Raw genomic sequence first — 20888 nt, 5'->3', positions numbered from 1 at the left:
ACAAACTAAACATGAATCTGAAGTGATTCACATTCAGCTACTTGAAATGTCCAAAAACTTGAATAAAATCAGGAGAAGAGCAGCTCAACACGGATAAATTAGATACGACGACTTCCAGATGAAGTTTTAAAAGTTTTCTGGGTTTAATGCTCTATAAAAAAAAAGACGTAAAAACTTTGTTTATTAGTTATTTAGCAACTAAGTCCAAATGGCTGCTAACTGTTGAGGTTTGTCTCCACTTACAGTCACTTATTTTCTTTACAACGTCGGTTTATTTTGCCATTTCCTTTTAGATAAAGAATGCAGGTGTTTGCCTCTATAGTTCATTAATTTCTCATTTTCATCCCTGAAAATAAACGAGAAAAAAAATAAACTCACGTTTTTTGATAAAAAAAAGGTTTTGTGTTTCTATCAAAATTAGTTTGATGTCACACGAGTCAAATGATCAACAACCGGATGTTACTACTGCTGGAAACCATGAAGAAGACAGGAAGTGGTTGGACGATGGCGGCGCTGCGTGATTTTTTTAATGACTTATTACATGATCAAACTTATTTATGTTTGATTTTAATTGAATTAACTGAATTAATGGAAACACTGAAATTACAAAACTCTGTTTTTTGACATTAGTGTGATATCAACACAGTTTATATCAACACAGTTTATATCAACACAGTTTTGCGTACATTTGTAACTTAAACGCAGCTGCTGATTCCCACCAGCAGCTCCACCTGTGAAGATGTGTTTTGGCCTAGTCAAAGCCAGTTAATTGTTTACATTGATCCAGTTTGGTTCTGATTGTTTCTTTACAGTTATGAGATGCAGATACTTTTCCTGCAGGTAGAGGGCGACGTCACTGTTTGTTGTTTCTAAAAGTAGGCGTCAGTTTCACTGCCAGCATGAATTTAACAGAAAATCAATCAGTTTACAGTTTGGTTAATTTCTCGGCGGGTTCCCGTTTTACTGCCTGCATAGAATAAATTAAATATTCACAGTTTATGTACAAAGCTGTCAGCAGCTCTCATACTGGTTCCCAGTTCAGTAATGCAGCTTCTTCCAGCAGCCTCTGCAGATTCTTCTGGACCTGAAAACACAGACAGTCTGTCAGGACGATTCTGAACATATAAACATAATAAATGACTAGATTAATGTAGGTTAGATTTGATTATTCATACAATCAGTATGAGCACAAAAAGTTATGATGTAAATTATACAATTAAGTATTTTATGAACAATGTTAATCTATAAGGTTTGAAGGAAGATATGCTCACTACACATTTAGTTAGAGCTAAATACTTAGCTTGCTAGCTCAATATTCCATATGGAGCTAAATATTTAGTTGGTTAGCATTTAGCTTCAAATAAATACTTAGCTTGCTAGCTAAATATTTAGTTTCTACCTAACAAAATATGTAGTTTGAAGCTAAATATTAAGCTTTAAACTGTGATATTTACACAGTTTCAACATCTTTTCCCCTAATGACGGATTAAATAATCCAAATTACTGCTGTTATTTTGTCACAGTGTAACTTTAGAAGCGATGCCCTGTAGACGTGCGTCAGCCTGAAATGTTGATGTTTCTCAGAAACACAAAGTTCAGACTGAGGAGATCGTCTGATCAGATCCACGGTTCTCTGATGAGATCACTGACTATAAATGTTTGATTATTGCCAATCAGAGAGTTTTATCTGAAAAACCTCCCTGCTTTTTTCTCTACATGCAGTTATGTCTGTGAGTTGGACGAATAAAACTATTTCCAGAGACCAAAGGAGAATTTTTTGTGGATTGTTTTAAAGAAAGAAAAGCAAAATATACAAGAGAACCAGAAGATCTGTTGTTTCCAGTGATGGCATGATCCGCTGATTTCTGGAAAACCTTCTTAATTTGACCCTGCAGATGTTCAGAACCTGTTAATCATCAAGAGACGACGAGTTTTAATGGGATTAGGAAGACAAACCTTCTCCAGTTTCAGCAGGTTGATGGTCAGCAGTTCAGAGAAGAGCTCTGTGTTCACATCAGGACTCCCAGAAAGAAAACTGCTTCTAGGAAAACACACACGCACACACACACACACACACACACACACACACACACACACACACACACACACACAGAGGAACATGGGAATCCTCCGAAAAATTCTGCATACATCAGCAAATATCTCCAGTTAAAGATTTCTGGACTTTTCTTTACACCAAAAGTCGTCCAGAGTCAAAATTAATGCAAACCAAATGTAGGAAAGATTTATTGGACCGATACCGACACCGGTGCTGGTATTGGACCAACACCGGTGCTGGTATTGGACCGATACCAACACCGGTGCTGGTGTTGGACCGATACCAGCATGGGTACCGGTCCGATAAGTAGAACTGGGATGATGTTAGCAAACCAACGTTTATTTCCTCCTTATTGCTGTTTGTGTTTCAGTTGGATGCTGGTCGTCTGGTTTGTTTGGTCATGTGACACAATGTGTGTTTTTGTAGCGTGTAAATTATAGAGAAATATGTTGGTAAAATTCTGTTTCCTCATTTTAAACACGGATCTCAGCTAAAAGCTAGAAAGTTTTCCAAATTATCCAACCTCTTTTCTACACATTTAAGTTTCTCAAACTAAAGTAGATTTTTAAAAAAAATAATTATTTGAAACGATTGAGACTGAAACTCACTCGTGATGCGTGAAGTCGCTGATGGAGCCGAGCGTCGTCAGTTTCTGCTCCAGTGAAACGATCCTGAAGGCCAGATAGCAGGAAGACAGGACCAGAACGCAGACCCTGAGGGGAACGGAGAGGGAACAGGGAACGGAGAGGGGAACGGAGAGGGAACATATATTTTATATTAGCTAAATATTTTGCTAGCTCAGAGCTAAATATTCAGTTTTGTAAACTAAATATTCAGTTTTGTAAACTAAATGTAAACTTGTAGACGTTAATTCTGTACCTTTACCAACGGGACCCAGTATTATTCTCTCTCTGTGTGTGAATGTTTAGTAAACAAATCAGTGAAATATTAATTTGAATAAAAGAACGACTGAATCTTACAGAAACATGTAGATAATCAGCAGAGTGTTGAGAGAAACGGTTTTCATGACTCTGCTGTCGAACACGACCTCCGAACCTGGAAACAACCAGAAATACGTTTAGTTTTTCAAATTATTTTACTAATTATGACTGTTAGTCACAAAAAACATGGAAAACTCTTCAGAATCTAGTTAAATCAATCATGTATTTCAGTCTAAATGAATATTTAGGAATATGAAATTTGGCTCAACTTAAAACATTTTAGGTTCATGTTTTTTTAATCTAAAACATAAAACTTATTGTGGAAATGTTTTGTCCTTGTTGATTTGTTATAAAGTGCAGCGTCTTTATCAGAGCATCCTGGTTAAAGTTAAAATGGCCGACGGTTTTATTAATGTTTGTTAATTCATTCCTTTCAGAGGATGAATCAGCTGAAGATTCATCCGGGTTGTTTTCTGTGAACATGTGAGCAGAACTCACTGGACCGGAGCGAGTTCTGCGGCTTCTTGGTGCCGCTCTGCTGGTTCTGATGCTGCTTCTTCACTTTGTGCTTCTGCTCCGGAGAAGACGAGTTCCCTTTTTGTTTCAGTGCGTCCAGGAAGTGAGGAATGGGCAGGTCTGTTGGAAAACGATTTGGTTAAAAATCCAAAGTCGATTTTCAGAGTTTTTGTTCTTTTTGTTATTTTAATCAGCAGAGTCGACTTTTAAGGCTCTGATGACAGACGTTCCTCCGAATTATTGATGAAAAATTAGCAGATTTAGACACAATGCTGCTTCACACACTATTGGACAGGATTTGGTTTAAAGCAGCCAATCCCAGAGCAGCATTTATTTTCCTGGCCACTGATTGGTTGAATAAGGAAGACTGTGAATGTTAGCTGCATTAGTGCTAAGACGGTTTCCACTCTGCATATTAATGCGTTTTAAGGTACATTTGCTGTTTGAACATTAAAATATTCAGTAATAATTGTTTTCAGATGGAAACTCAAATATTCTCATTTTATGTATTTGTCTAAAACTCCTGCGAATATAAGGGATCCACATTACTTTTTAAAAATACTGTTATTGTTTCTTCTCAGTCAGAAATAATCCTAAAAGTTTTCATTTAAATTCTACTTTTAAATGATAATAATTTGAGAACATTTCTGTTTGTTTCATATTTTTATTCAAGCGCTTTAATCACTTGTGGTGTGCCTCAGGGCTGCATCCTGGGCCCACTGCTGTTCCTAAACAATACGATGCTTCTGTGCTACGCTTCTATTATTTATTTAATATTTTCAACATTTCCAAAATGTTTAGTGTATCAAATTCATCAGATGTTCAAAGCTTCGCCCAGCGACTCCCTCCCACCTCACCGCCGATATCTGCTGTTCGTTGTCCATGTTTTAGTTTCAGAGCATCACACTCTGCATGTGTGCTATGAATGCTGGGTAATGTGTAATGTAAACACACACCGGCTATCTTATCGTAGTCTGGAGCCGGAGAGTCGGAGCTGCTGTTTTCCTCCAACTCCTGCCGTCTCTGCCTCACGTCCAGGTCCACAAAATTACTCTGCAGGAAAATTACACACGGCTGAAAACATCGTCCTCATCCTCATCCTCATCCTCATCCTCAGGCGTGTTGTTACAACTGGCTGCACAAATATACATAAAACAGTCCTTGGCAGGAAGGTCCCCGGTTCGATTCCTGAGTATTAAAGCCAGTATAAGAGAATTTAGTGTTTTGAATTACCAGAATAAAGTCATAATATTAAAACAATAAAATCACGATATTATCAGAATAAAGCAGTAAATGATAACACAAGAAAAAAGTCCTAATAATATGAGAATAAAACTGTAAAAATACAAAAATTAAGTTGTAATATGATGACAAAGTCAGATAATATATGAATAAAGTCGTAATAATAAAAGTCATATGAGAATAAGATTGCAATAAAAATTATAAAATTACTTTCATGACTTTCGTCTGGTAATTTTGCATCTTTATTCTGGTAATAGTTTGACTTTTGCAAAAACTCAAAATCTTACCGAGTAATGTTGGTCTAGTTTTCACTCGTTAGTGTTCATCTTAAGAAAACACTAACTTACATATCTAACTTTTCAGCAAGAGCTTTTTTAAGTCAATAATTCATTACTATTGATGAAAATGTTTCATTTGCAGATCATTTCGTTTGTAACATGGAAAAATGTCCTGTTATTATTGAAATAATCTGCCAACGGAACCAGGACTTTTTAAATTAATATTAAGAAGTGATTGATTTCAAACAAGCTCCTGTGTCTGAAAGCTGAAAAGTTACCTGTCAGCGTAAGAAGTGTAATAAGATATTTGCAGGAGAAACTAAACCAAACTTACTGGTCAGATTTAGTGATTTTGCAGAGTCGTCTGGACCTGAAACTCTCTGGCCTTTTTCCTGCCAAGCTAATAAGAAATTAAGGCCAATCTGTAAATAAACTAGGAAAATCTGAATAAATGAGAACATTTATGACTTGAACTCGACTGTTTGGGTTTCCTAACAAGTTCAGGATGGATTAGCGCTGCTAGCTAATCAGTAACCGCTTCAATCCTGCAGCTTTAAAAGCTGCAGTCTGATGAGGCGCGCAGGCGGTGATAACTGGTGGATAACTGGTGGATAACTGGTGGATAACTGGTTTGAACTGGTGATAACCGATAATCTATCGGACTACAATAGACCGGTTTGATATGAAGTGGCGAGTCGGCAGAGGTGTGACCAAGTCACTGTGTTGCAAGTCTCAAGTAAGTCTCAAGTCTCTGTCCTCAAGTCCGAGTCAAGTCTCAAGTAAAGACAGGCAAAAGTCGAGTCAAGTCTCAAGTCAGGAACCTTTAATTTCAAGTCATTTCGAGTCGTTTTTATTTTTTTTATTTTTATAATTTGCAATTATACAAAAAATTCAAATAATAGACCATTTGTTCTTTTTAAAATATGTATTTGAGGTTCATTTGTGATCCTCTTATTCATCTGGTATTCTTCAAATCTGTCAGAAGTAAACAGATGTCAGAAAATAAATTACAGCCTTTCATGAATTACATTTGACTTCAGTTTACTCCTTCTATTCATAAATAAACATCAACACTACAACAATCATAGTTTTCAAAAAATGAAATAAGTATAAATGAAGTTATCACAAGTAAACTCAGGAAGGTCTGGTGCATTTATTTTTCTGCTTTTATTTCTAAGTATGTTAGTTTCAGTCCTCCGTAAATATGGGACAGATATTCTAAACACAAAATTTATTTGGGACAGTCACTGTATTTGGTCTTTTTTTTTTTTTTTTCCCAGCAAAGCTATACTACTTGGAAATGGGTTCTGTGCGACATGTGACAGTCACGCTGGTCAGTGCATTAAGTCAAAAGCAGTTGACTTAATGCACTGACTGCAGTAAACAATATATTGTCAATATAATTTCCCAACGTAGATGTCTTCAAACACACCAACCATCCTTAGATGATACTAGACCCGGCTCATCATCATGATGGGACAGAGAGACTCTGTTCCCTGTGTTCAGGTCCAGAATCTGCTTTCTGTTCCGGAGCCCCGCTCACTATCCACCGGCTTCCTGAGCTAACACGGTGCACATTATTTGTGGAGGCATTTGAAGGACCGGATTTATGGTAAATAATCACCAATTTAACCCGGAGTACACATGCTAACACGAAGTTAGCTAAAGTCAGCTATCTTACAGCAAAAGAAAAGCGCCACCTACCGATCTTTGTGAAGCTTCAAATGCCGGACAAAGTTGGACGTCGTGGCATCTCCATCCAATATTCTCTTCTTGCATGTTTTACAAGTTGCAGTTCGGTTTTTAGTCGAAAGTTCATAACCTACGTAGCCAAAAGAAATTACTCGCGGAAGCATATTCGAGCGGTTATTTCGTATTTCGTTCCCTGAGCTCTGTAGCTTAGCCGCGTTTTTTTAAACGTCCAGATCCTGTTAATTTGATTGGTTGTGCTGCAGCTACGTACACATACATACATAAGGAGAGAGGAAAACCATAGTGACGGTCTGCGCATATTGATACGGAATGAGTGACGTTAATTAATGACGCCACTTTATAAATAATGTGTTTTAAATTTTAAGACTTTGAGTAAAAAATATCAAGTCTTTTCAAGTAAACAGCTTCAAGTCGAGTCAAGTCCCAAGTCAATGGCATGAAAGTCAAAGTCAAGTCCGAGTCTTTGAGCATTTTTTCAAGTCAAGTCTCAAGTCGTGATTTTAACAACTCGAGTCTGACTCGAGTCCAAGTCATGTGACTCGAGTCCCCACCTCTGCGAGTCGGACACCAAACAGGCCTGCCAGTGATTCCCTCTGTGGCCTTTCACAGGTCAGGCTGTAAAATGTTGAGTCATTTTGTGACCGTGAACTCACCATAGGAAAGGGGGTCAACAGCGGTGACCTCTGACCTCTGAAGCTGTGTTTAGCTGAGGAAGGAACGGGGCTGTTGCACGGACTCCTCCCCTGTGAACGTCAACACAACCAGAAGCTGCAGGTTCAAATATTACGACTCAGATTTGATGTTTAAATGAGTTAATTTAACATCAAAACGTTCAAATAAAGCAGCGAACTGGGAGAAATCTGCCAGTTTACATCAAATTATTGGTTATTTATTGATAAATTATGAGTTTTCATGTTACACATCAGGATCTCTGTTATGCAGGAAATCATTTGTTGAATTCATCTTAAAAGCCAGAATATTTTACAGAAAAGAAAATTTACTCTTAAAGCTGCAGGATGTAACTTTAACAAAATGTTTTACTCATTTGTTGAAACTGTTAGTATGTTTATGAGACAGATAATCTGTGAAATATTGATCTCCTCCACTTTCTCCCAGAGCTAACTATGAACAGCCAATCAGAGCCAGGAGGCGGGCCTTAGTGCTGTCAATCACCCTCCTCACTCTCTTTTATGCTGCAGATAGCATAGCCAGCCTTGAATGCTAACTCTAGTTAGCGTAGCTACGGATGACAGTGGAAAAATGGTTTTCCTGTAACGTTATATTGTTTCTCTGTCATCAGCACATTTAGCAGCAAGTAAACGAGTTGATTGACAGCACTAAGCCCCTCCTCCTGGCTCTGATTGGCTGCATTTCTTCAGACGGTTATAGTAACTCAGGGGAAGATCGATCTTTCCACAGATCAGTCGAATAACAAACCGTCACATCAATTTTAACAAATATGTAAAAAAAAAACAACATACTTTTTCAAATAAGAATTTCATGCTGCAACTTTAAATGATCTATCCTGATTAGAATCTAGTTTTTAATTTCTAGCTCTTGTTTCAAAGTGTTTCAGTTGCTGTTTTATTAATATTCCATGAAAGAATGTTTCACTAAAAACAAATTTATAAAGTATTATTCTTTTGCTGGATTTCAGTTGAAACAACAATAAAATATTTCAGATTTACTCTAATCAACATATAAATGATCAGCTACTGAAACCAGAATGAAGCTAACCTGCTAATCTGCTCTCCCTGCTTACTGACATGCTTTACTCCATCTCACCTCTAGGTGGAGACAGACTGACGTCAGGAACTTGTAGGTGTTGTCTCTGGACAGGAAGGAGACGAACAAGTACTGTGGCAACAGAAAAAGAAACTCTGCTCACCCACCAGTCAGTATCAGCTGATTATCGGTTATTGAACAGGAAGTGAGCTGGTTGGGTGCGTTTGGTTTCTCACTCTGTCGTTGGTGGTGGCGATCACCAGCGCGTTTGGCAGCAGGATGGCGGTTTTGGTCTTTTTGATGTTGGTGATGGACATCACTGGGATGGCAATCTGAAATAAAAAATATTTTCAGCTAATCCACATCTGGAGTTGGTTGAATTATACAATAAAACTACTTCAGGGATTTTAAAACGTTTAAATTTATTTCAGATTTACTCTAATCAACATATAATACATAATATATATGATTTAATTTTGTCATGTATTTTTTGCACTGCTTTCATATTACTGAAGCTTGTTGTGAGAACTATTTACCCCCTGGGATGTTTTACTCTTTTTATTGCATTTATAAATCTATCATAATCAACAAAATTCTGTTTTTTTGACAGAAATGTAAAAAAAACCCTATAAAGTCAAATTGAAGTAAGATAAAGATAAAGACACTTAAGCTATAATATTTGGGTGTTTTCATAAATATTCACGCCGCTCCAGTCAGTGTTTAGTATCTGTGCCTCCCAGCAGGGAGTCTGTGTGGATCAGTCAGACAGTTTTTCTTCCTGCTAAACTGTTGGTAGGAATCAGCTGTGAACAGGCCAGGGCTTTGACTAGGCCACTCCAGAACCCTCTCTGTGTAGTTTTAGCTGGACATGCTTTAAAGGGGGGGGGGGACATTTATTCACTTATTTTATGTTAAATGTTTTTGATTTTTAAATTTTTTTTGCAGAAATGAGCTTTAATTTTGGCACTGAAGAATTTTTTGGAGGAATTTTAATTTTTTAATTTATTTATTTTTACAAAAATGGCACTAGATAAAAAGTTATGTTTTGATACTGGTTTGTCAATTGGTGACTATGATATTTCTATGACTTTTTACTTTGTCTTTTTATGAAACGTTTCTGAACTGCCTTGTTGCTGAAATGTGCAATACAAATAATCTTGATTGATTGATTGATTGGAAAAAGCCAAATGTTGTTGATCATGATTGATTTATAAAAGCAACAAAAGGGTAAAACATCCAAGGAGTTGAATACTTTATTAAGGCAGTGTAGATATTGTCCTGATCTTTGGTTGTTAATTAGTTTTCTAATTAGTCCCAGTCTGCTGTCCCAGTCATCCCAGTATATAACCAGCTCTCTTTATCTCACATTTTAACGTTTCTATTACAAATATGCACAAAACGTTGTTGATATTCTGCTAATAACAACAAAACAAAAACAATTTGCTATTGAGGTGTTTCCATTGCATAAGGAACGCGATTAAAGTCACACAATAATAAGTTTAAGTGATAAATCATTAAAAACATGCCGTTGTCGTCATCGTACTACTACTTCCTGTCGTCTTCTTCTTCTTCATCATCTTTTCTACTAGTACTAACATCCGGTTGTTGATCTTGTGATTCCTGTGGTGGGGAAACTGTTTCCATTGCACTTCTGCAAAATAAACTGATTTCAATACAGCCAAAAAAAGCCCCTCATCCCAGCCAAAACGTTTTATTGGAAAAAGTTGTTTTTCTAGAAATAGCTGTTTCCATTAAGCTAATTGCAATTAGCTGCACAATGTAAGCTCAGCTTCTGCTAGCTTTTTCCCTCTTGGTGCATTTTGTTTGTTCTTGTTCTCACAACCCGGTTCATAAGTTCTGATTTTATGAGTTTTTCATTAAAGTTTCATAATCTGCTCCACTAACAGCAGAATCCATCATCACTATCCTTGGATATTTGACTGTTTGGCTGTTTTTCAGCTCAAACTTACTTTAATTGTTTGGTTTCTGGGAATGGATTCAGTTTTTAGTTTATAACAATATTTAAGGTGAACCAGAAACTTTTAGTCCCAACCAGAACTCTACAGTAACAACAGGCTCTGTCTCTCTCTCTGTGTGTGTGTGTGTGTGTGTGTGTGTGTGTGTGTGTGTGTGTGTGTGTGTGTGTGTGTGTGTGTGTGTGTGTGTGTGTGTGTGTGTGGTACCTTGGTGTCTTTGCCAAAAACCTTGGAGTGGAAGCAGATCCAGTGATCGGAGACGAACATCCGGCCCTGGTACAGGATGTCTTTCTGCAGGGCGCAGGTGTAACCTGGCAGGCAGGTGAGTAAACCTTTTATATAATATAATATTTAAAACAGGGAATATTTCAGCTGTTTCACGTCATCCTGGCTCAATAAAGTGGAATCAGACGTTCAGCTCTGATTTAAGGTTCATTTAAGGTGGAGCAGAGAGTTGTGACCGTTCAGACTCACTCTGTCGGAGCTGCTCCTCTTTGCTGATCTCCTTAAATATTTTATGGTACTGACAGTTGCTCTTGGAAATCTGCAACACAAAGAACAACGGAGAGCAGCGCTGAGAGCTGACCGAGCCGAGCAGCTTCCTGTCTAAACGTCACTGAGAAAAATAAAAAATAAACATCAGTGAGAGAAAAATAAAATAAAATAAAGAATAAACATCACTGAGATGGAAAACTGGAAGGAAAAGGATTATAAAAATAACAGAAATTGAAAAGATTTACTGATGAACTGGTTAAATATTTTAGTTTTGCATTCCAGTTGGTTTGTGTGACGACATTTTGACATGTTAACATTTTGTAAGTTTTGTGGAATTCCACGTTAACTTTGTTTTTATTCATCTTCTTGGAGCAGAAAACGGAGAACTGTTGTGTCTTCAGTGACTTCCACTATCAGTAGGTCTGTTTATTTAGTTACACACCTGAAACAACACACACACATTCACACACACTTTTCTATCACATGCCAGCGACTTGACGTGTTTAGACACTGGACACTTAGATTGTCCCTAGGACAAAATGAGCACCCCTACATTTATAAAAATATAATTTATTAGGTTAGAGAACCTTTTCTTCACAAAGAAAAGAGAAAACCTTTACAGTAAATAAATGGGTCATGAAAATGTTCTGGAGAGACGAGATTAACGCAGGAAGAAATGCCTGTTGTTGATCATGTGATGCGAAAAATTGTTTCCGTTGTAGTTTTGTGAAATAAACCAATTTTGAAAAAAAAGAAACCCATCTGATCCCAGCACCAAAACTTTTTATCAAAAAAACGAGATATTTTTCTACATTTTCTTGCTCCCATTAAGCAAATTTATTTTCAAACTGTCGAGTTACACAGTTACCTACTCAGTGGAAATGCAGCTACTGATCGTAGGCCTGGACAGAACCAATTAATTACCGATCAGACTCACCTGGCTGTAGTGGAACTTCTTCCTGTCTATCTTGGACTCCGGGTCGATCTGGACCTGAGTCAGCATGCAGTTGTCTAAAGTTTTTGACCTGCAGAGATCAACAGAGAGAATTATTACCCAATATAAAAATACAGTTTTAGTCCTCCATACGTGACTCTTCACTTCCAACAGTGCTAATTTACTGCTAATGTGTTTTATTGGTTTAAATAAAATGTCTTTATACACATTAACATAACTCCAACATGGAGTGTTGGGCACACCTCTGCTAATGAGCTAACTGTGAAGCCAACATTACCTTTAGTGTTTGTGATAACGTTGAAATATTTAGTTATTAGCATTAGCATTAGCTTATGCTAATAACTAAAGCTTATTAGCATAAGCTAATGCTTATGCTAATAACTTTAGCATAAGCATTAGCTTATGCTAATAACTGTGTTGTTGTGCTTCAGTCTTAACAGATAAATGTTTATGATTACTGCTTTAGATTTGGGCTCAGTTGGTGTAGCGCCCACATGCTAGCATATTAGCATTATTGCCTAAGTCATATTTTATATCTGTGTATTGATCTGCTTCAATGCTACATAATCAGGCTAACTACTCATGACCTCAGCCTTTCAGAACATTTGTTTCAGTCCAAAATCTGCATCTTTTCCAAATTTTATTGCACAAATGCAATAAAATATTAGCCAATATAGTATATTGGCTAATATAACTTAGCCAATATGCTATGAGGCTAACACTGTGGATGCTAATGGTTGTCCTGGGTTCAGTTCCCAGTTTTTCTCTTGTTCCTCCTGATTTAATTATTATTGAATAAAGACCACTGGTGCCCACCTTTCCCCAAAAATATGTTTCTTTCAGGTTAGCATGGAGTCCACCGCCGCCAACAAAGGAGGCATAAAATAATGAAATTCACACATTCAGTGAGCAAAAATCTGTTCATTTCTTCTGCATTTTAAGCAAAATTACAGTTTTTTTTATTCCAGTTCCAGACGGATGTTTTGGCTTCACCTTGATATTCAAAATTATGTTTAAAATAAAAACATGACATAAACAAGCTGTGTGCTGTTAGTACTGAAAGCATGTTTTATGTAAATGAATTTATGAATATTTTATATTTCTATAAGATAAGAAAATACTTTCTTATTCCCACAGATGGGAAATTTAAGCTGTGGCTGCAGAAAGTGGACAGAAAAAAGAGAAAAACTGAATAAAAAACTAGAAGAATTTATATATAAATATAATTTTGTAATATTGGGAATCCTTGCTTTGTCCCCCAGAATGTTTAATTAAATAAAATTGAATTTAATAACCCATGGTGGATACCTGACCAGCTGCGGTTTCCTCCTGCCTGACGGCTCTAGTTGCTCCTGATCTGCAGCCTGCAGAGAATCTGAAAACATCCTGTTGATTTTCTGACTCTCCTCCATCACATCCTCATCATCAGAACTGGACATAAACAAAACAATAAAAGCAGAAAATATTAACCTGCAAACATCCGTTCTTCATGCAGCTCTTATGCTGCTGTCCATTTTAACTCACCAATCAGCCTCAGTTCATTTTAAGATTCGTTCTTTGTACAGGTAGCTCATTTGGAGGCGTGGCCTAAAGTCTACCTGCAGCTGATCAGCTGAATGAATAATTGACTCTCCTGGCAGCGACTAACGGCTGCAACATGAATCCTCAGTGGATCCTCCTGAATCATGTTTAAGATGCTCAAAGCAAACAAGTTTTGTTCCTCAGCAGGTTTTTAGGCTCATTTAGTTTTTATTTGAGGTGATTTTAGTGACATTAATGTTGTTTTCTGTGGATTTTCTATATTTTAAAATGTCATGACTTTCAAAATCTTTTATTTTTATCTACAGTTTTGATGAAACGTAAAAGTTTGGAGTGTTGAACTTTCATAGATCAGATTTTCTTCTGATCTTTGCTCTGCTGGAAAAGCCACAGATGGTCCTGGAAGAGGTTCCATCTGGAGGACGGTTTGGACCTGGAAGAGGTTCCATCTGGAGGACGGTTTGGACCTGGAAGAGGTTCCATCTGGAGGACGGTTTGGTCCTGGAAGAGGTTCCACCTGGAGGACGGTTTGGTCCTGGAAGAGGTTCCACCTGGAGGACGGTTTGGTTCTGGAACAGGTTCCACCTGGAGGACGGTTTGCTCCTCCAGGTGGAACCTCTGGAAGTTCCGCCCTGCCGGCAGCCGGACTCTGTTGGACCAACTGGATCGCTCTTTGTTGCCGCTCTCAGCCTGAACTCCCTGATGCTGCTGCTGCTTCTCAGTGGAGGTGATCATCAGTTCATGCAACAATAGTAAAATGTTTGTATTCCAGTGTTTTGTGTTGACAGGGAGATTTCCTTTCTACGATCTCCACATGCTTTGTTCAGAATGAGAGATTGCTGCAGAATTAATCTAATCAACACTGTTGCTCCATGTTGCTCAGGGGGAGGAGTTGTTGCACAGTCAGCAGCTCGATGCATCGACTGGTTTTCTCAGGTTTTGTTTGTTTTGTGTTTTTTTTTCAGTTTCAGTGATAACTGGAATTTAAACTGGAATGCAGGTAAAATGTCTCTGCTTAGAATTTATGATTGGATTATTTTTGCTCTAACTCAGAATAAATAAACTGAATTGATGCAATAAAATAACATCTGAAAACGGCACCAAAATGTGAAACTATGAGAACTCTTCACCAAACTCAACCGGCAAAGTCTGCAACTTGCATGTTTTTTCAATTTGTGAAAAGAATTTTTAAGCTGCTGAATTATCATTATAATCAGAAGTTGTTTGTTGCATCTCTGTTAATGTCTGCAGCTTTATCAAAGACATCAAATTTACCAAGCGTAAATTCAGATCAAAATCAGGATCTTTCCTGCAACAGCTTCCAAAGTGAAAGTCTTGGTTCACTTTCCATCATGCAGCTTCTACAGAACTCCAACTTTACTTTCCAAATGGGCTCATCAGACACTTGAAGTCATTTTTAACGCCGTGAAGCAGAGATAATAACAGTACATCAGCTGTTCCCTGAACTCACTGATAATCTCCGCCTTGCTCGGCGGCTCCTCTGCTGCTCGTCCTGACATCCTCCTGAGACGTCTGCTGCTCCACGCATTCCTCCGTCATCTCAGCCTGGACGTCCCGCTTCCTGCCGCCGAGACGTAAGGTGAGCCGCGGCTGTACCTGCACCCCCTCTGTCTCACATGTCCCGGCCAATCAGACTGCAGGATGGGGTGGTGTGTGTGTGTGTGTGTGTGTGTGTGTTTGAACCTTTGATCGGTGACATTTCACCCTGCAGTGTTTGGAAACTAAACCTTCATCTTTTTAAAAAGTGGGCAGCCTGGAGGTGTAGAGGGGAAACAGCGAAGCTCCTTCCTCTTCCTCAAATTACAGCAACAATAAAACATTTCAGACACAAACTGGCTGAAATCTAGGCCACATTTTACAGTCATAGGTGGAAAAAAAGTAACTGGCAAAAACTTTTTTAATGTTTTCTAGAAAAAACAAGAAAGTTTCTGAGCTCCAAAAGTGAAAACTTTGCTGCAAAATCTCTGAAAGGTTTAAATTAATCTTAGAAATTTTGTACAAAAACTTTAGAATTTTTCTTAGTTTCAAAAAAAGACAAAAACTTTCTAGAAAAAAAATCTGAACATAGATTAATCCTAGAAACCTCAGAAAATTTCTTTTTAGCTCCAAAAGTCAAAAAATTGCCTGAAAAAACAAACTTTAAAATATTTAGATTAATCTCAGAAATCTTCATTTCTGTGCTGAGTAGAAATTTTCCAACTTTTTCAACTTTTGAAATTTTCACACCAGAACTGAAGAGCAGAAATAAAACCTGTTGACTGGTGGATTTTTTTTAGTTTCTGTTTATTTACGGACTGATGAACCAACTTCAGCCCCTCACAGATCCAACCTGATGCACTTTGAAACGCAAACAGAGACGAACCTGAAGCCAAATCTTTACTCCATAATATTTTGAATGGAGCCTGAAACATAAAATCTCCTCAGATTTTTCCTGCTGCCAACAGGAGGCGATGATTTCTGCACATCTGCTCCTCTTTTCTGCTGATTAGACTGATAGATTTTTGCTGTTCTCCTCCACAGACTGACCTTCACATGCTGCTCCAACATCCTCCCACCACTTCATGTCTTCTTCTTCATTTCTGCCAGTAGTAACATCCAGTTGTTGACCATGTGACTCGTGTGACGTGAAAAAAGTGTCTTCAGTTCAGATTTGCAAAGTAAACTAATTTCAATCTTAGTGCAGCTCTTTGTTTAAACTGCCATGTTTCCTTTCAGCAGATTTATTTTCAAAATGTTAAATTGTGTAATTATCTGGCCAATAGAAACGCTGCTGCTGTTCTGGCCTGAATGAAGCTTTTCGGGCTCAGAAAACTTTTGGGAAACAACAAACTTCCTGCAGAAAAAGTTTGATAAACAGCAACATTTGTGTTGCAGCTGAAGGTTTTGATCAGGACAGTAAATTTTCGTGGATCAGCTCGTGTTGCACCATAACGCATCAGAAACTCTGTGTTCCAGAACGCGGCGTTCTGGCTCAGCCTGAGCGTTTGTCTCAGGTAAACATGGCGGGGCATGTGGGTGGATGACCCCCCTCCCTGACCCCTCAGACTGTCTGCTGCTCTGTTTGTTTGCTTTGATAGCTGCTCCATTTACTGCTGCTCTAATTATCAGGTGCTGTTTTTACGCTGCAATAGGCTGAAGCTGCTGCACAAACTCACCACGTTCTTCTCCTGCTACTCTCCGTTTTGCATCATTTGCTGGTTTTTCTGCTGATCTGTTTGGCTGTGAAACTGTGATCAGTTCTTTTCTTTCTTTCTTGTGTCTCAGTTCAGTTCCTTTATTGTAATCCCAGGGGGAAATGTTTTGCATTTTAAACACAAAGTACAACAAAAAACAATATCAAACAATATCAAAAACAGACAAAACACCAATTTATAAATATATAAACCTGAATTATAATTAACTATAAGAAGTAAAACCTTTTGCCCTCTCTGCTCTGTCTGCAGTCAAATTTCTTATAAGTCATAATTGATAAAACATTTCTATAACAACTGAAGCTATCATAGCTACTGATTATACTATAAAATAGGATTATGTGCCTTGAGAACACAGTACTGTCACTTTAAGAGGGCTGTATTATTATAAAATCTACTTTGTTGAGATTTACGTCTTTCTGTCATGTTGATTGATTGATTTCTCTTTCAGTCTGATTCAAAATGACTCCTGAGTTGCAGATAAATGTACATGGAACTGACTGAACAGGATCAGGTGAACCGACCGGTTCTCCTAAACCAATCAGTTTCCTCACAAAATAGAAACTGATTGTTTCACAACAATCTGCAGCTTTAAAGGAGCAGCAATGAGGACGAGATGAGAAACAGTGGGAAAGCTCTCCGCCTTTCTATGGGTGTGATTGACAGCGGTAAGACCCGCCTCCGGGCTGTGATTGGTTGTTTCTGACTGGAATCGCGTGTGTTTCTGCAGAATGATTCTCCTTGAACATTTTCATAATATTTTGAAAGTGACTAAACCACGTTACTAAGCAACGCTTTTTTTTTTTTTCTGACCTGAACCCTCAGAGCCTCATAAAGACAGTTACAAAGTCGGCTTCTGTCGCCTGAAGATCATTTCCAGGACCAGAGAACTGAAGGCTGAGCCAAATCTGGAGAAACTCATTGATTCCTGCAGCAGGTCTGACTAACAAACCAGGAAGATAGAGACACCACCCAGTTCTACACCACCCACTTCTACACCATCCACTTCTACACCACCCAGTTCTACACCACCCACTTCTACACCACCCAGTTCTACACCACCCACTTCTACACCATCCACTTCTACACCACCCAGTTCTACACCACCCACTTCTACACCACCCAGTTCTACACCACCCACTTCTACACCATCCAGTTCTACACCACCCACTTCTACACCACCCACTTCTACACCATCCAGTTCTACACCACCCAGTTCTACATCACCCAGTTCTACACCATCCAGTTCTACACCACCCACTTCTACACCACCCAGTTCTACACCACCCACTTCTACACCATCCAGTTCTACACCACCCAGTTCTACACCACCCACTTCTACACCATCCAGTTCTACACCACCCAGTTCTACATCACCCAGTTCTACACCACCCAGTTCTACACCACCCAGTTCTACATCACCCAGTTCTACACCACACAGTTCTACATCACCCAGTTCTACATCACCCAGTTCTACACCACCCAGTTCTACATCACCCAGTTCTACACCACCCAGTTCTACATCACCCAGTTCTACATCACCCAGTTCTACACCACCCAGTTCTACATCACCCAATTCTACATCACCCAGTTCTACATTCCTTCACTGAGCAAACAGACTTTAAATGCTGCTGGTAGTTTATAAATCACTGAATATCTGCTGTTGTTATATCAACCTTCAGATCTCTCAGGTTCTTCTGGTTCTGGTTCTGGTTCTGGTCTGCATCCCCAGAACCAAAAATGGAGAAGCAGCATTCAGCTTCTATGCACCACAAATCTGGAACAAACTTCCAGAAAACTGTAAAACAGCTGAAACACTGAGCTCCTTTAAATCTTGGCTGAAAATCCAGCTGGTTTCTGCTGCTTTTGAAATGAAATCAATGATACATTAATAAATATTTAACAATGGAACTCGACTAAATGCAATACTTCAGCTGTTGACTGTTTCCTGTCTTTGTATTGTTGATCCAATCTTTTAAACCGGTTGGTTTCCAGTGAAACCAGGTGGATGGTGGTTTCACAGCATTTTTGCAGCTGAAGGAACAGAAAAATGCTTCATGTTCCAGTTTGACAAGAAGTTCTGACCCAACAGGAAGTAGTTGTTGTTGTTTTTTTATTGCTTATCGCAGCAGATGGAAGAGCGTGCTAATCATCAGGTCGTGTTTCTTTGTGTAGATCATTTGTTTTTAGAGAAACTCAGAGGTTTCCCACCATCTCTCGGCTCCCAGCAGGTTTATAAAAACCAGGTGATCAACTCATGGCCAGCAGCTTCAGACAGGTGAGTGTTCAGCCTCATCCATTCATCTCTCTCTATCTGTTTAACAGTAAAACTGTCACTCAGCAGTTTCACATGGAATCCCTCATTACCTGGACAGAACCAGCTGGATTCATATTTGACCAGTTTTTCTATCAAATCCTTTTAAAATCTGGAAATGGTTCTGTTTTCTATGAATTTCATGCTAGATTCTTCTTTACAGTTTTATCAATGCATATAAATTATATTTTATTTTTGTTTGTTGCAGCTGAATCTGTGAGAAATAGGGATGTTTCATATTTATCAGATATAAAATCTCCAGTTTGTTTCCTTTATTGACTTTTGTAAATAAAATAATTTCTTTCTGTAAATTCTCCTCTGCAACCAGACGTATGTTTTATTACATGTAGTCTCCATCAATGTGTTTCTCGTGTTTGGTTTAACTTTGATGCAGGAGCCTAAGATGCCGAAGTTCATCACCCACATCGATATTTCTCTGAACGGTGATGAGGAGCTTTGGTTTAGTAATAATGGCTACACCAAACTTCCTCTTGATCTGAACAAAGAGGCAGGAGGAAACGACGTCTTTCTCTGGTACAAAACCGGTGACTACAGAGCCATCACCAGGATCCAGTTTTCCTTCAATGACTGGATGAAGAAAGGTCTGATGAATGAAGGGTACCACCTGGTCAATAAAGATCTCCACAACGGAGCCGGGGGCAGCAACGTCTCCCTGTGGTTCTTCAAAGGTTATACTGAGTGTGACGTCCCGATCGTGGAGCTGGACCTGTCCACTAACGAAGCAGATGATACCAAAAAGGTCCAGCCTCAGTGGGAGAGGTCAGCCTGCGATCTGAACCGGGGAGCTGGAGGAGATTGGATCCACCTGTGGATGAAGCGACAGCATCAAACCTACATCTGCGACATCCAGGCCAGTGATGGCGACATATCCAACCACGAATTGCTCCGTCAAGGTTACACCCGCATAGATGAAGACATCAACAGAGATTCGGGTGGGCCTGACATCTTCATCTACTACCAGCAAACCACTGATGAGAAGATGGCCATCACAGATCTGAAGATCTCCACTGATACGAAGGAGAGTCGTTTGGTGAAAGCCGGATATCAGAAAGTGAAAACAAACCTGAATGATGGAACCAGAGGAACCCCGCTGTACCTGTGGTACAAGAAAGATGAAACCAACAAACCTCCCATCACGTTCATCACTGTGGTAAACATGATGGCAAAGGAAGAGTATGTCAAAGCCGGCTTCAATGTCATCGATACGGATCTCAACCTGAAGAATTCAGGTCACAAAATGTTTCTGTGTTTTAAGTAAAGTTTGATCGTTTCTGAGCATGCTCAGTGAGAGCCAATACTGATCACATCTTCTATCTGGAATCTGTGAAAAGAGTTTTTTCTCAAACATTTTCTCTGAATCTGATCACTGATCAATAAAGTTGAGCATCTGATCATATCTGGTGCGAATTTTATTATTTTATAACATTTATAAAGTAAACACCAGAAGAAGATTTACTTTGGTATCCAGCAACTTTTCATCTCTGTTAGAATCAGCTTCCAGTTACTCAGTGGTTCTGATCCAATATCCAGTAATATTGAATCTTTCTTATAAAGTCATAACATGATGACAGGATTCTTGTAATTTTATTACTTTATTCAAAAAACCAAAACTCTCAGTCTGGCTCTGATTCTCTGTTGAAGAGTTGAGATCAGAAATTATGAACCTGATTCCTGCCAGAGAAACGTATCGATCACTCTGTCAAAATGAATATCACATATTAATTTATTATTTTCTCCTTAGGGAATGTTTCTTGCAGCAAGAGTAAAAGAGTATTTATAATTAGCTACTCAAGTACTGATCAAAACATCATTTAATATTTAAAACTTACATCATCAGATGGACCAAAATATAAAGTTAAGAGGAAATTTGGGGATTTTAAAGACCAAAATGACAATAATTCATAT

The 20888-nt window shown here is 38.4% G+C and overlaps 2 protein-coding genes across 6 annotated transcripts; one reads left to right on the top strand and one right to left on the bottom strand.

Annotated features, from left to right (window-relative positions):
* Positions 1 to 622: 622 nt before the first annotated feature.
* On the bottom strand, positions 623 to 15098 carry gramd2b (GRAM domain containing 2B). Of its 3 annotated transcripts, none has more exons than XM_028034207.1 (14): positions 14908 to 15098; positions 13206 to 13328; positions 11880 to 11967; positions 10922 to 10991; positions 10655 to 10758; positions 8708 to 8803; positions 8532 to 8603; positions 7400 to 7489; positions 4470 to 4566; positions 3496 to 3633; positions 3037 to 3112; positions 2665 to 2769; positions 1957 to 2038; positions 623 to 1084 (listed from the first exon to the last, which is right to left on the bottom strand). In XM_028034207.1, exons 1-14 carry the CDS (start codon positions 14994 to 14996, stop codon positions 1022 to 1024), a joined length of 1293 nt encoding a protein of 430 aa, XP_027890008.1. In that variant the 5' UTR covers positions 14997 to 15098; the 3' UTR covers positions 623 to 1021. The 3 variants fall into 3 exon arrangements, with proteins under 3 accessions (XP_027890008.1, XP_027890007.1, XP_027890010.1); XM_028034206.1 differs by having other exon boundaries at positions 1957 to 2041; positions 14908 to 15097; XM_028034209.1 differs by having other exon boundaries at positions 1957 to 2035; positions 14908 to 15097.
* Positions 14944 to 20379, top strand: LOC114154803 (uncharacterized). 3 transcript variants are annotated; one of them, XM_028034223.1, is made up of 3 exons: positions 14944 to 15036; positions 18824 to 18926; positions 19357 to 20379. In XM_028034223.1, the coding sequence occupies exons 2-3, from the start codon at positions 18906 to 18908 to the stop codon at positions 20239 to 20241; spliced, it is 906 nt and encodes a 301-aa protein (XP_027890024.1). In that variant the 5' UTR covers positions 14944 to 15036; positions 18824 to 18905; the 3' UTR covers positions 20242 to 20379. The 3 variants fall into 3 exon arrangements, with proteins under 3 accessions (XP_027890024.1, XP_027890025.1, XP_027890021.1); XM_028034224.1 differs by lacking the exon at positions 14944 to 15036 and having other exon boundaries at positions 18515 to 18926; positions 19357 to 19564; positions 19652 to 20379; XM_028034220.1 differs by lacking the exon at positions 14944 to 15036 and having other exon boundaries at positions 18517 to 18926.
* The last annotated feature ends 509 nt before the right edge of the window (positions 20380 to 20888 follow it).

The sequence above is a fragment of the Xiphophorus couchianus genome, chromosome 12 (assembly GCF_001444195.1).
Source record: "Xiphophorus couchianus chromosome 12, X_couchianus-1.0, whole genome shotgun sequence".
Taxonomy (NCBI): Eukaryota; Metazoa; Chordata; class Actinopteri; order Cyprinodontiformes; family Poeciliidae; genus Xiphophorus; species Xiphophorus couchianus.
This window is presented reverse-complemented; position numbering and strand designations above follow the sequence as displayed.

Coding starts and splice junctions, on each gene's coding strand:
- LOC114154803 (XM_028034223.1), top strand. CDS start 18,906: ATGGCCAGCAGCTTCAGACAG. Junction 18,927..19,356: donor TGGCCAGCAGCTTCAGACAG/GTGAGTGTTCAG, acceptor ACTTTGATGCAG/GAGCCTAAGATGCCGAAGTT.
- gramd2b (XM_028034206.1), bottom strand. CDS start 14,996: ATGACGGAGGAATGCGTGGAGCAGCAGACGTCTCAGGAGGATGTCAGG. Junction 7,490..8,531: donor CAGTCTGTCTCCACCTAGAG/GTGAGATGGAGT, acceptor TGACGTTCACAG/GGGAGGAGTCCGTGCAACAG. Junction 2,770..3,036: donor CTGATTATCTACATGTTTCT/GTAAGATTCAGT, acceptor CGTTCCCCTCAG/GGTCTGCGTTCTGGTCCTGT.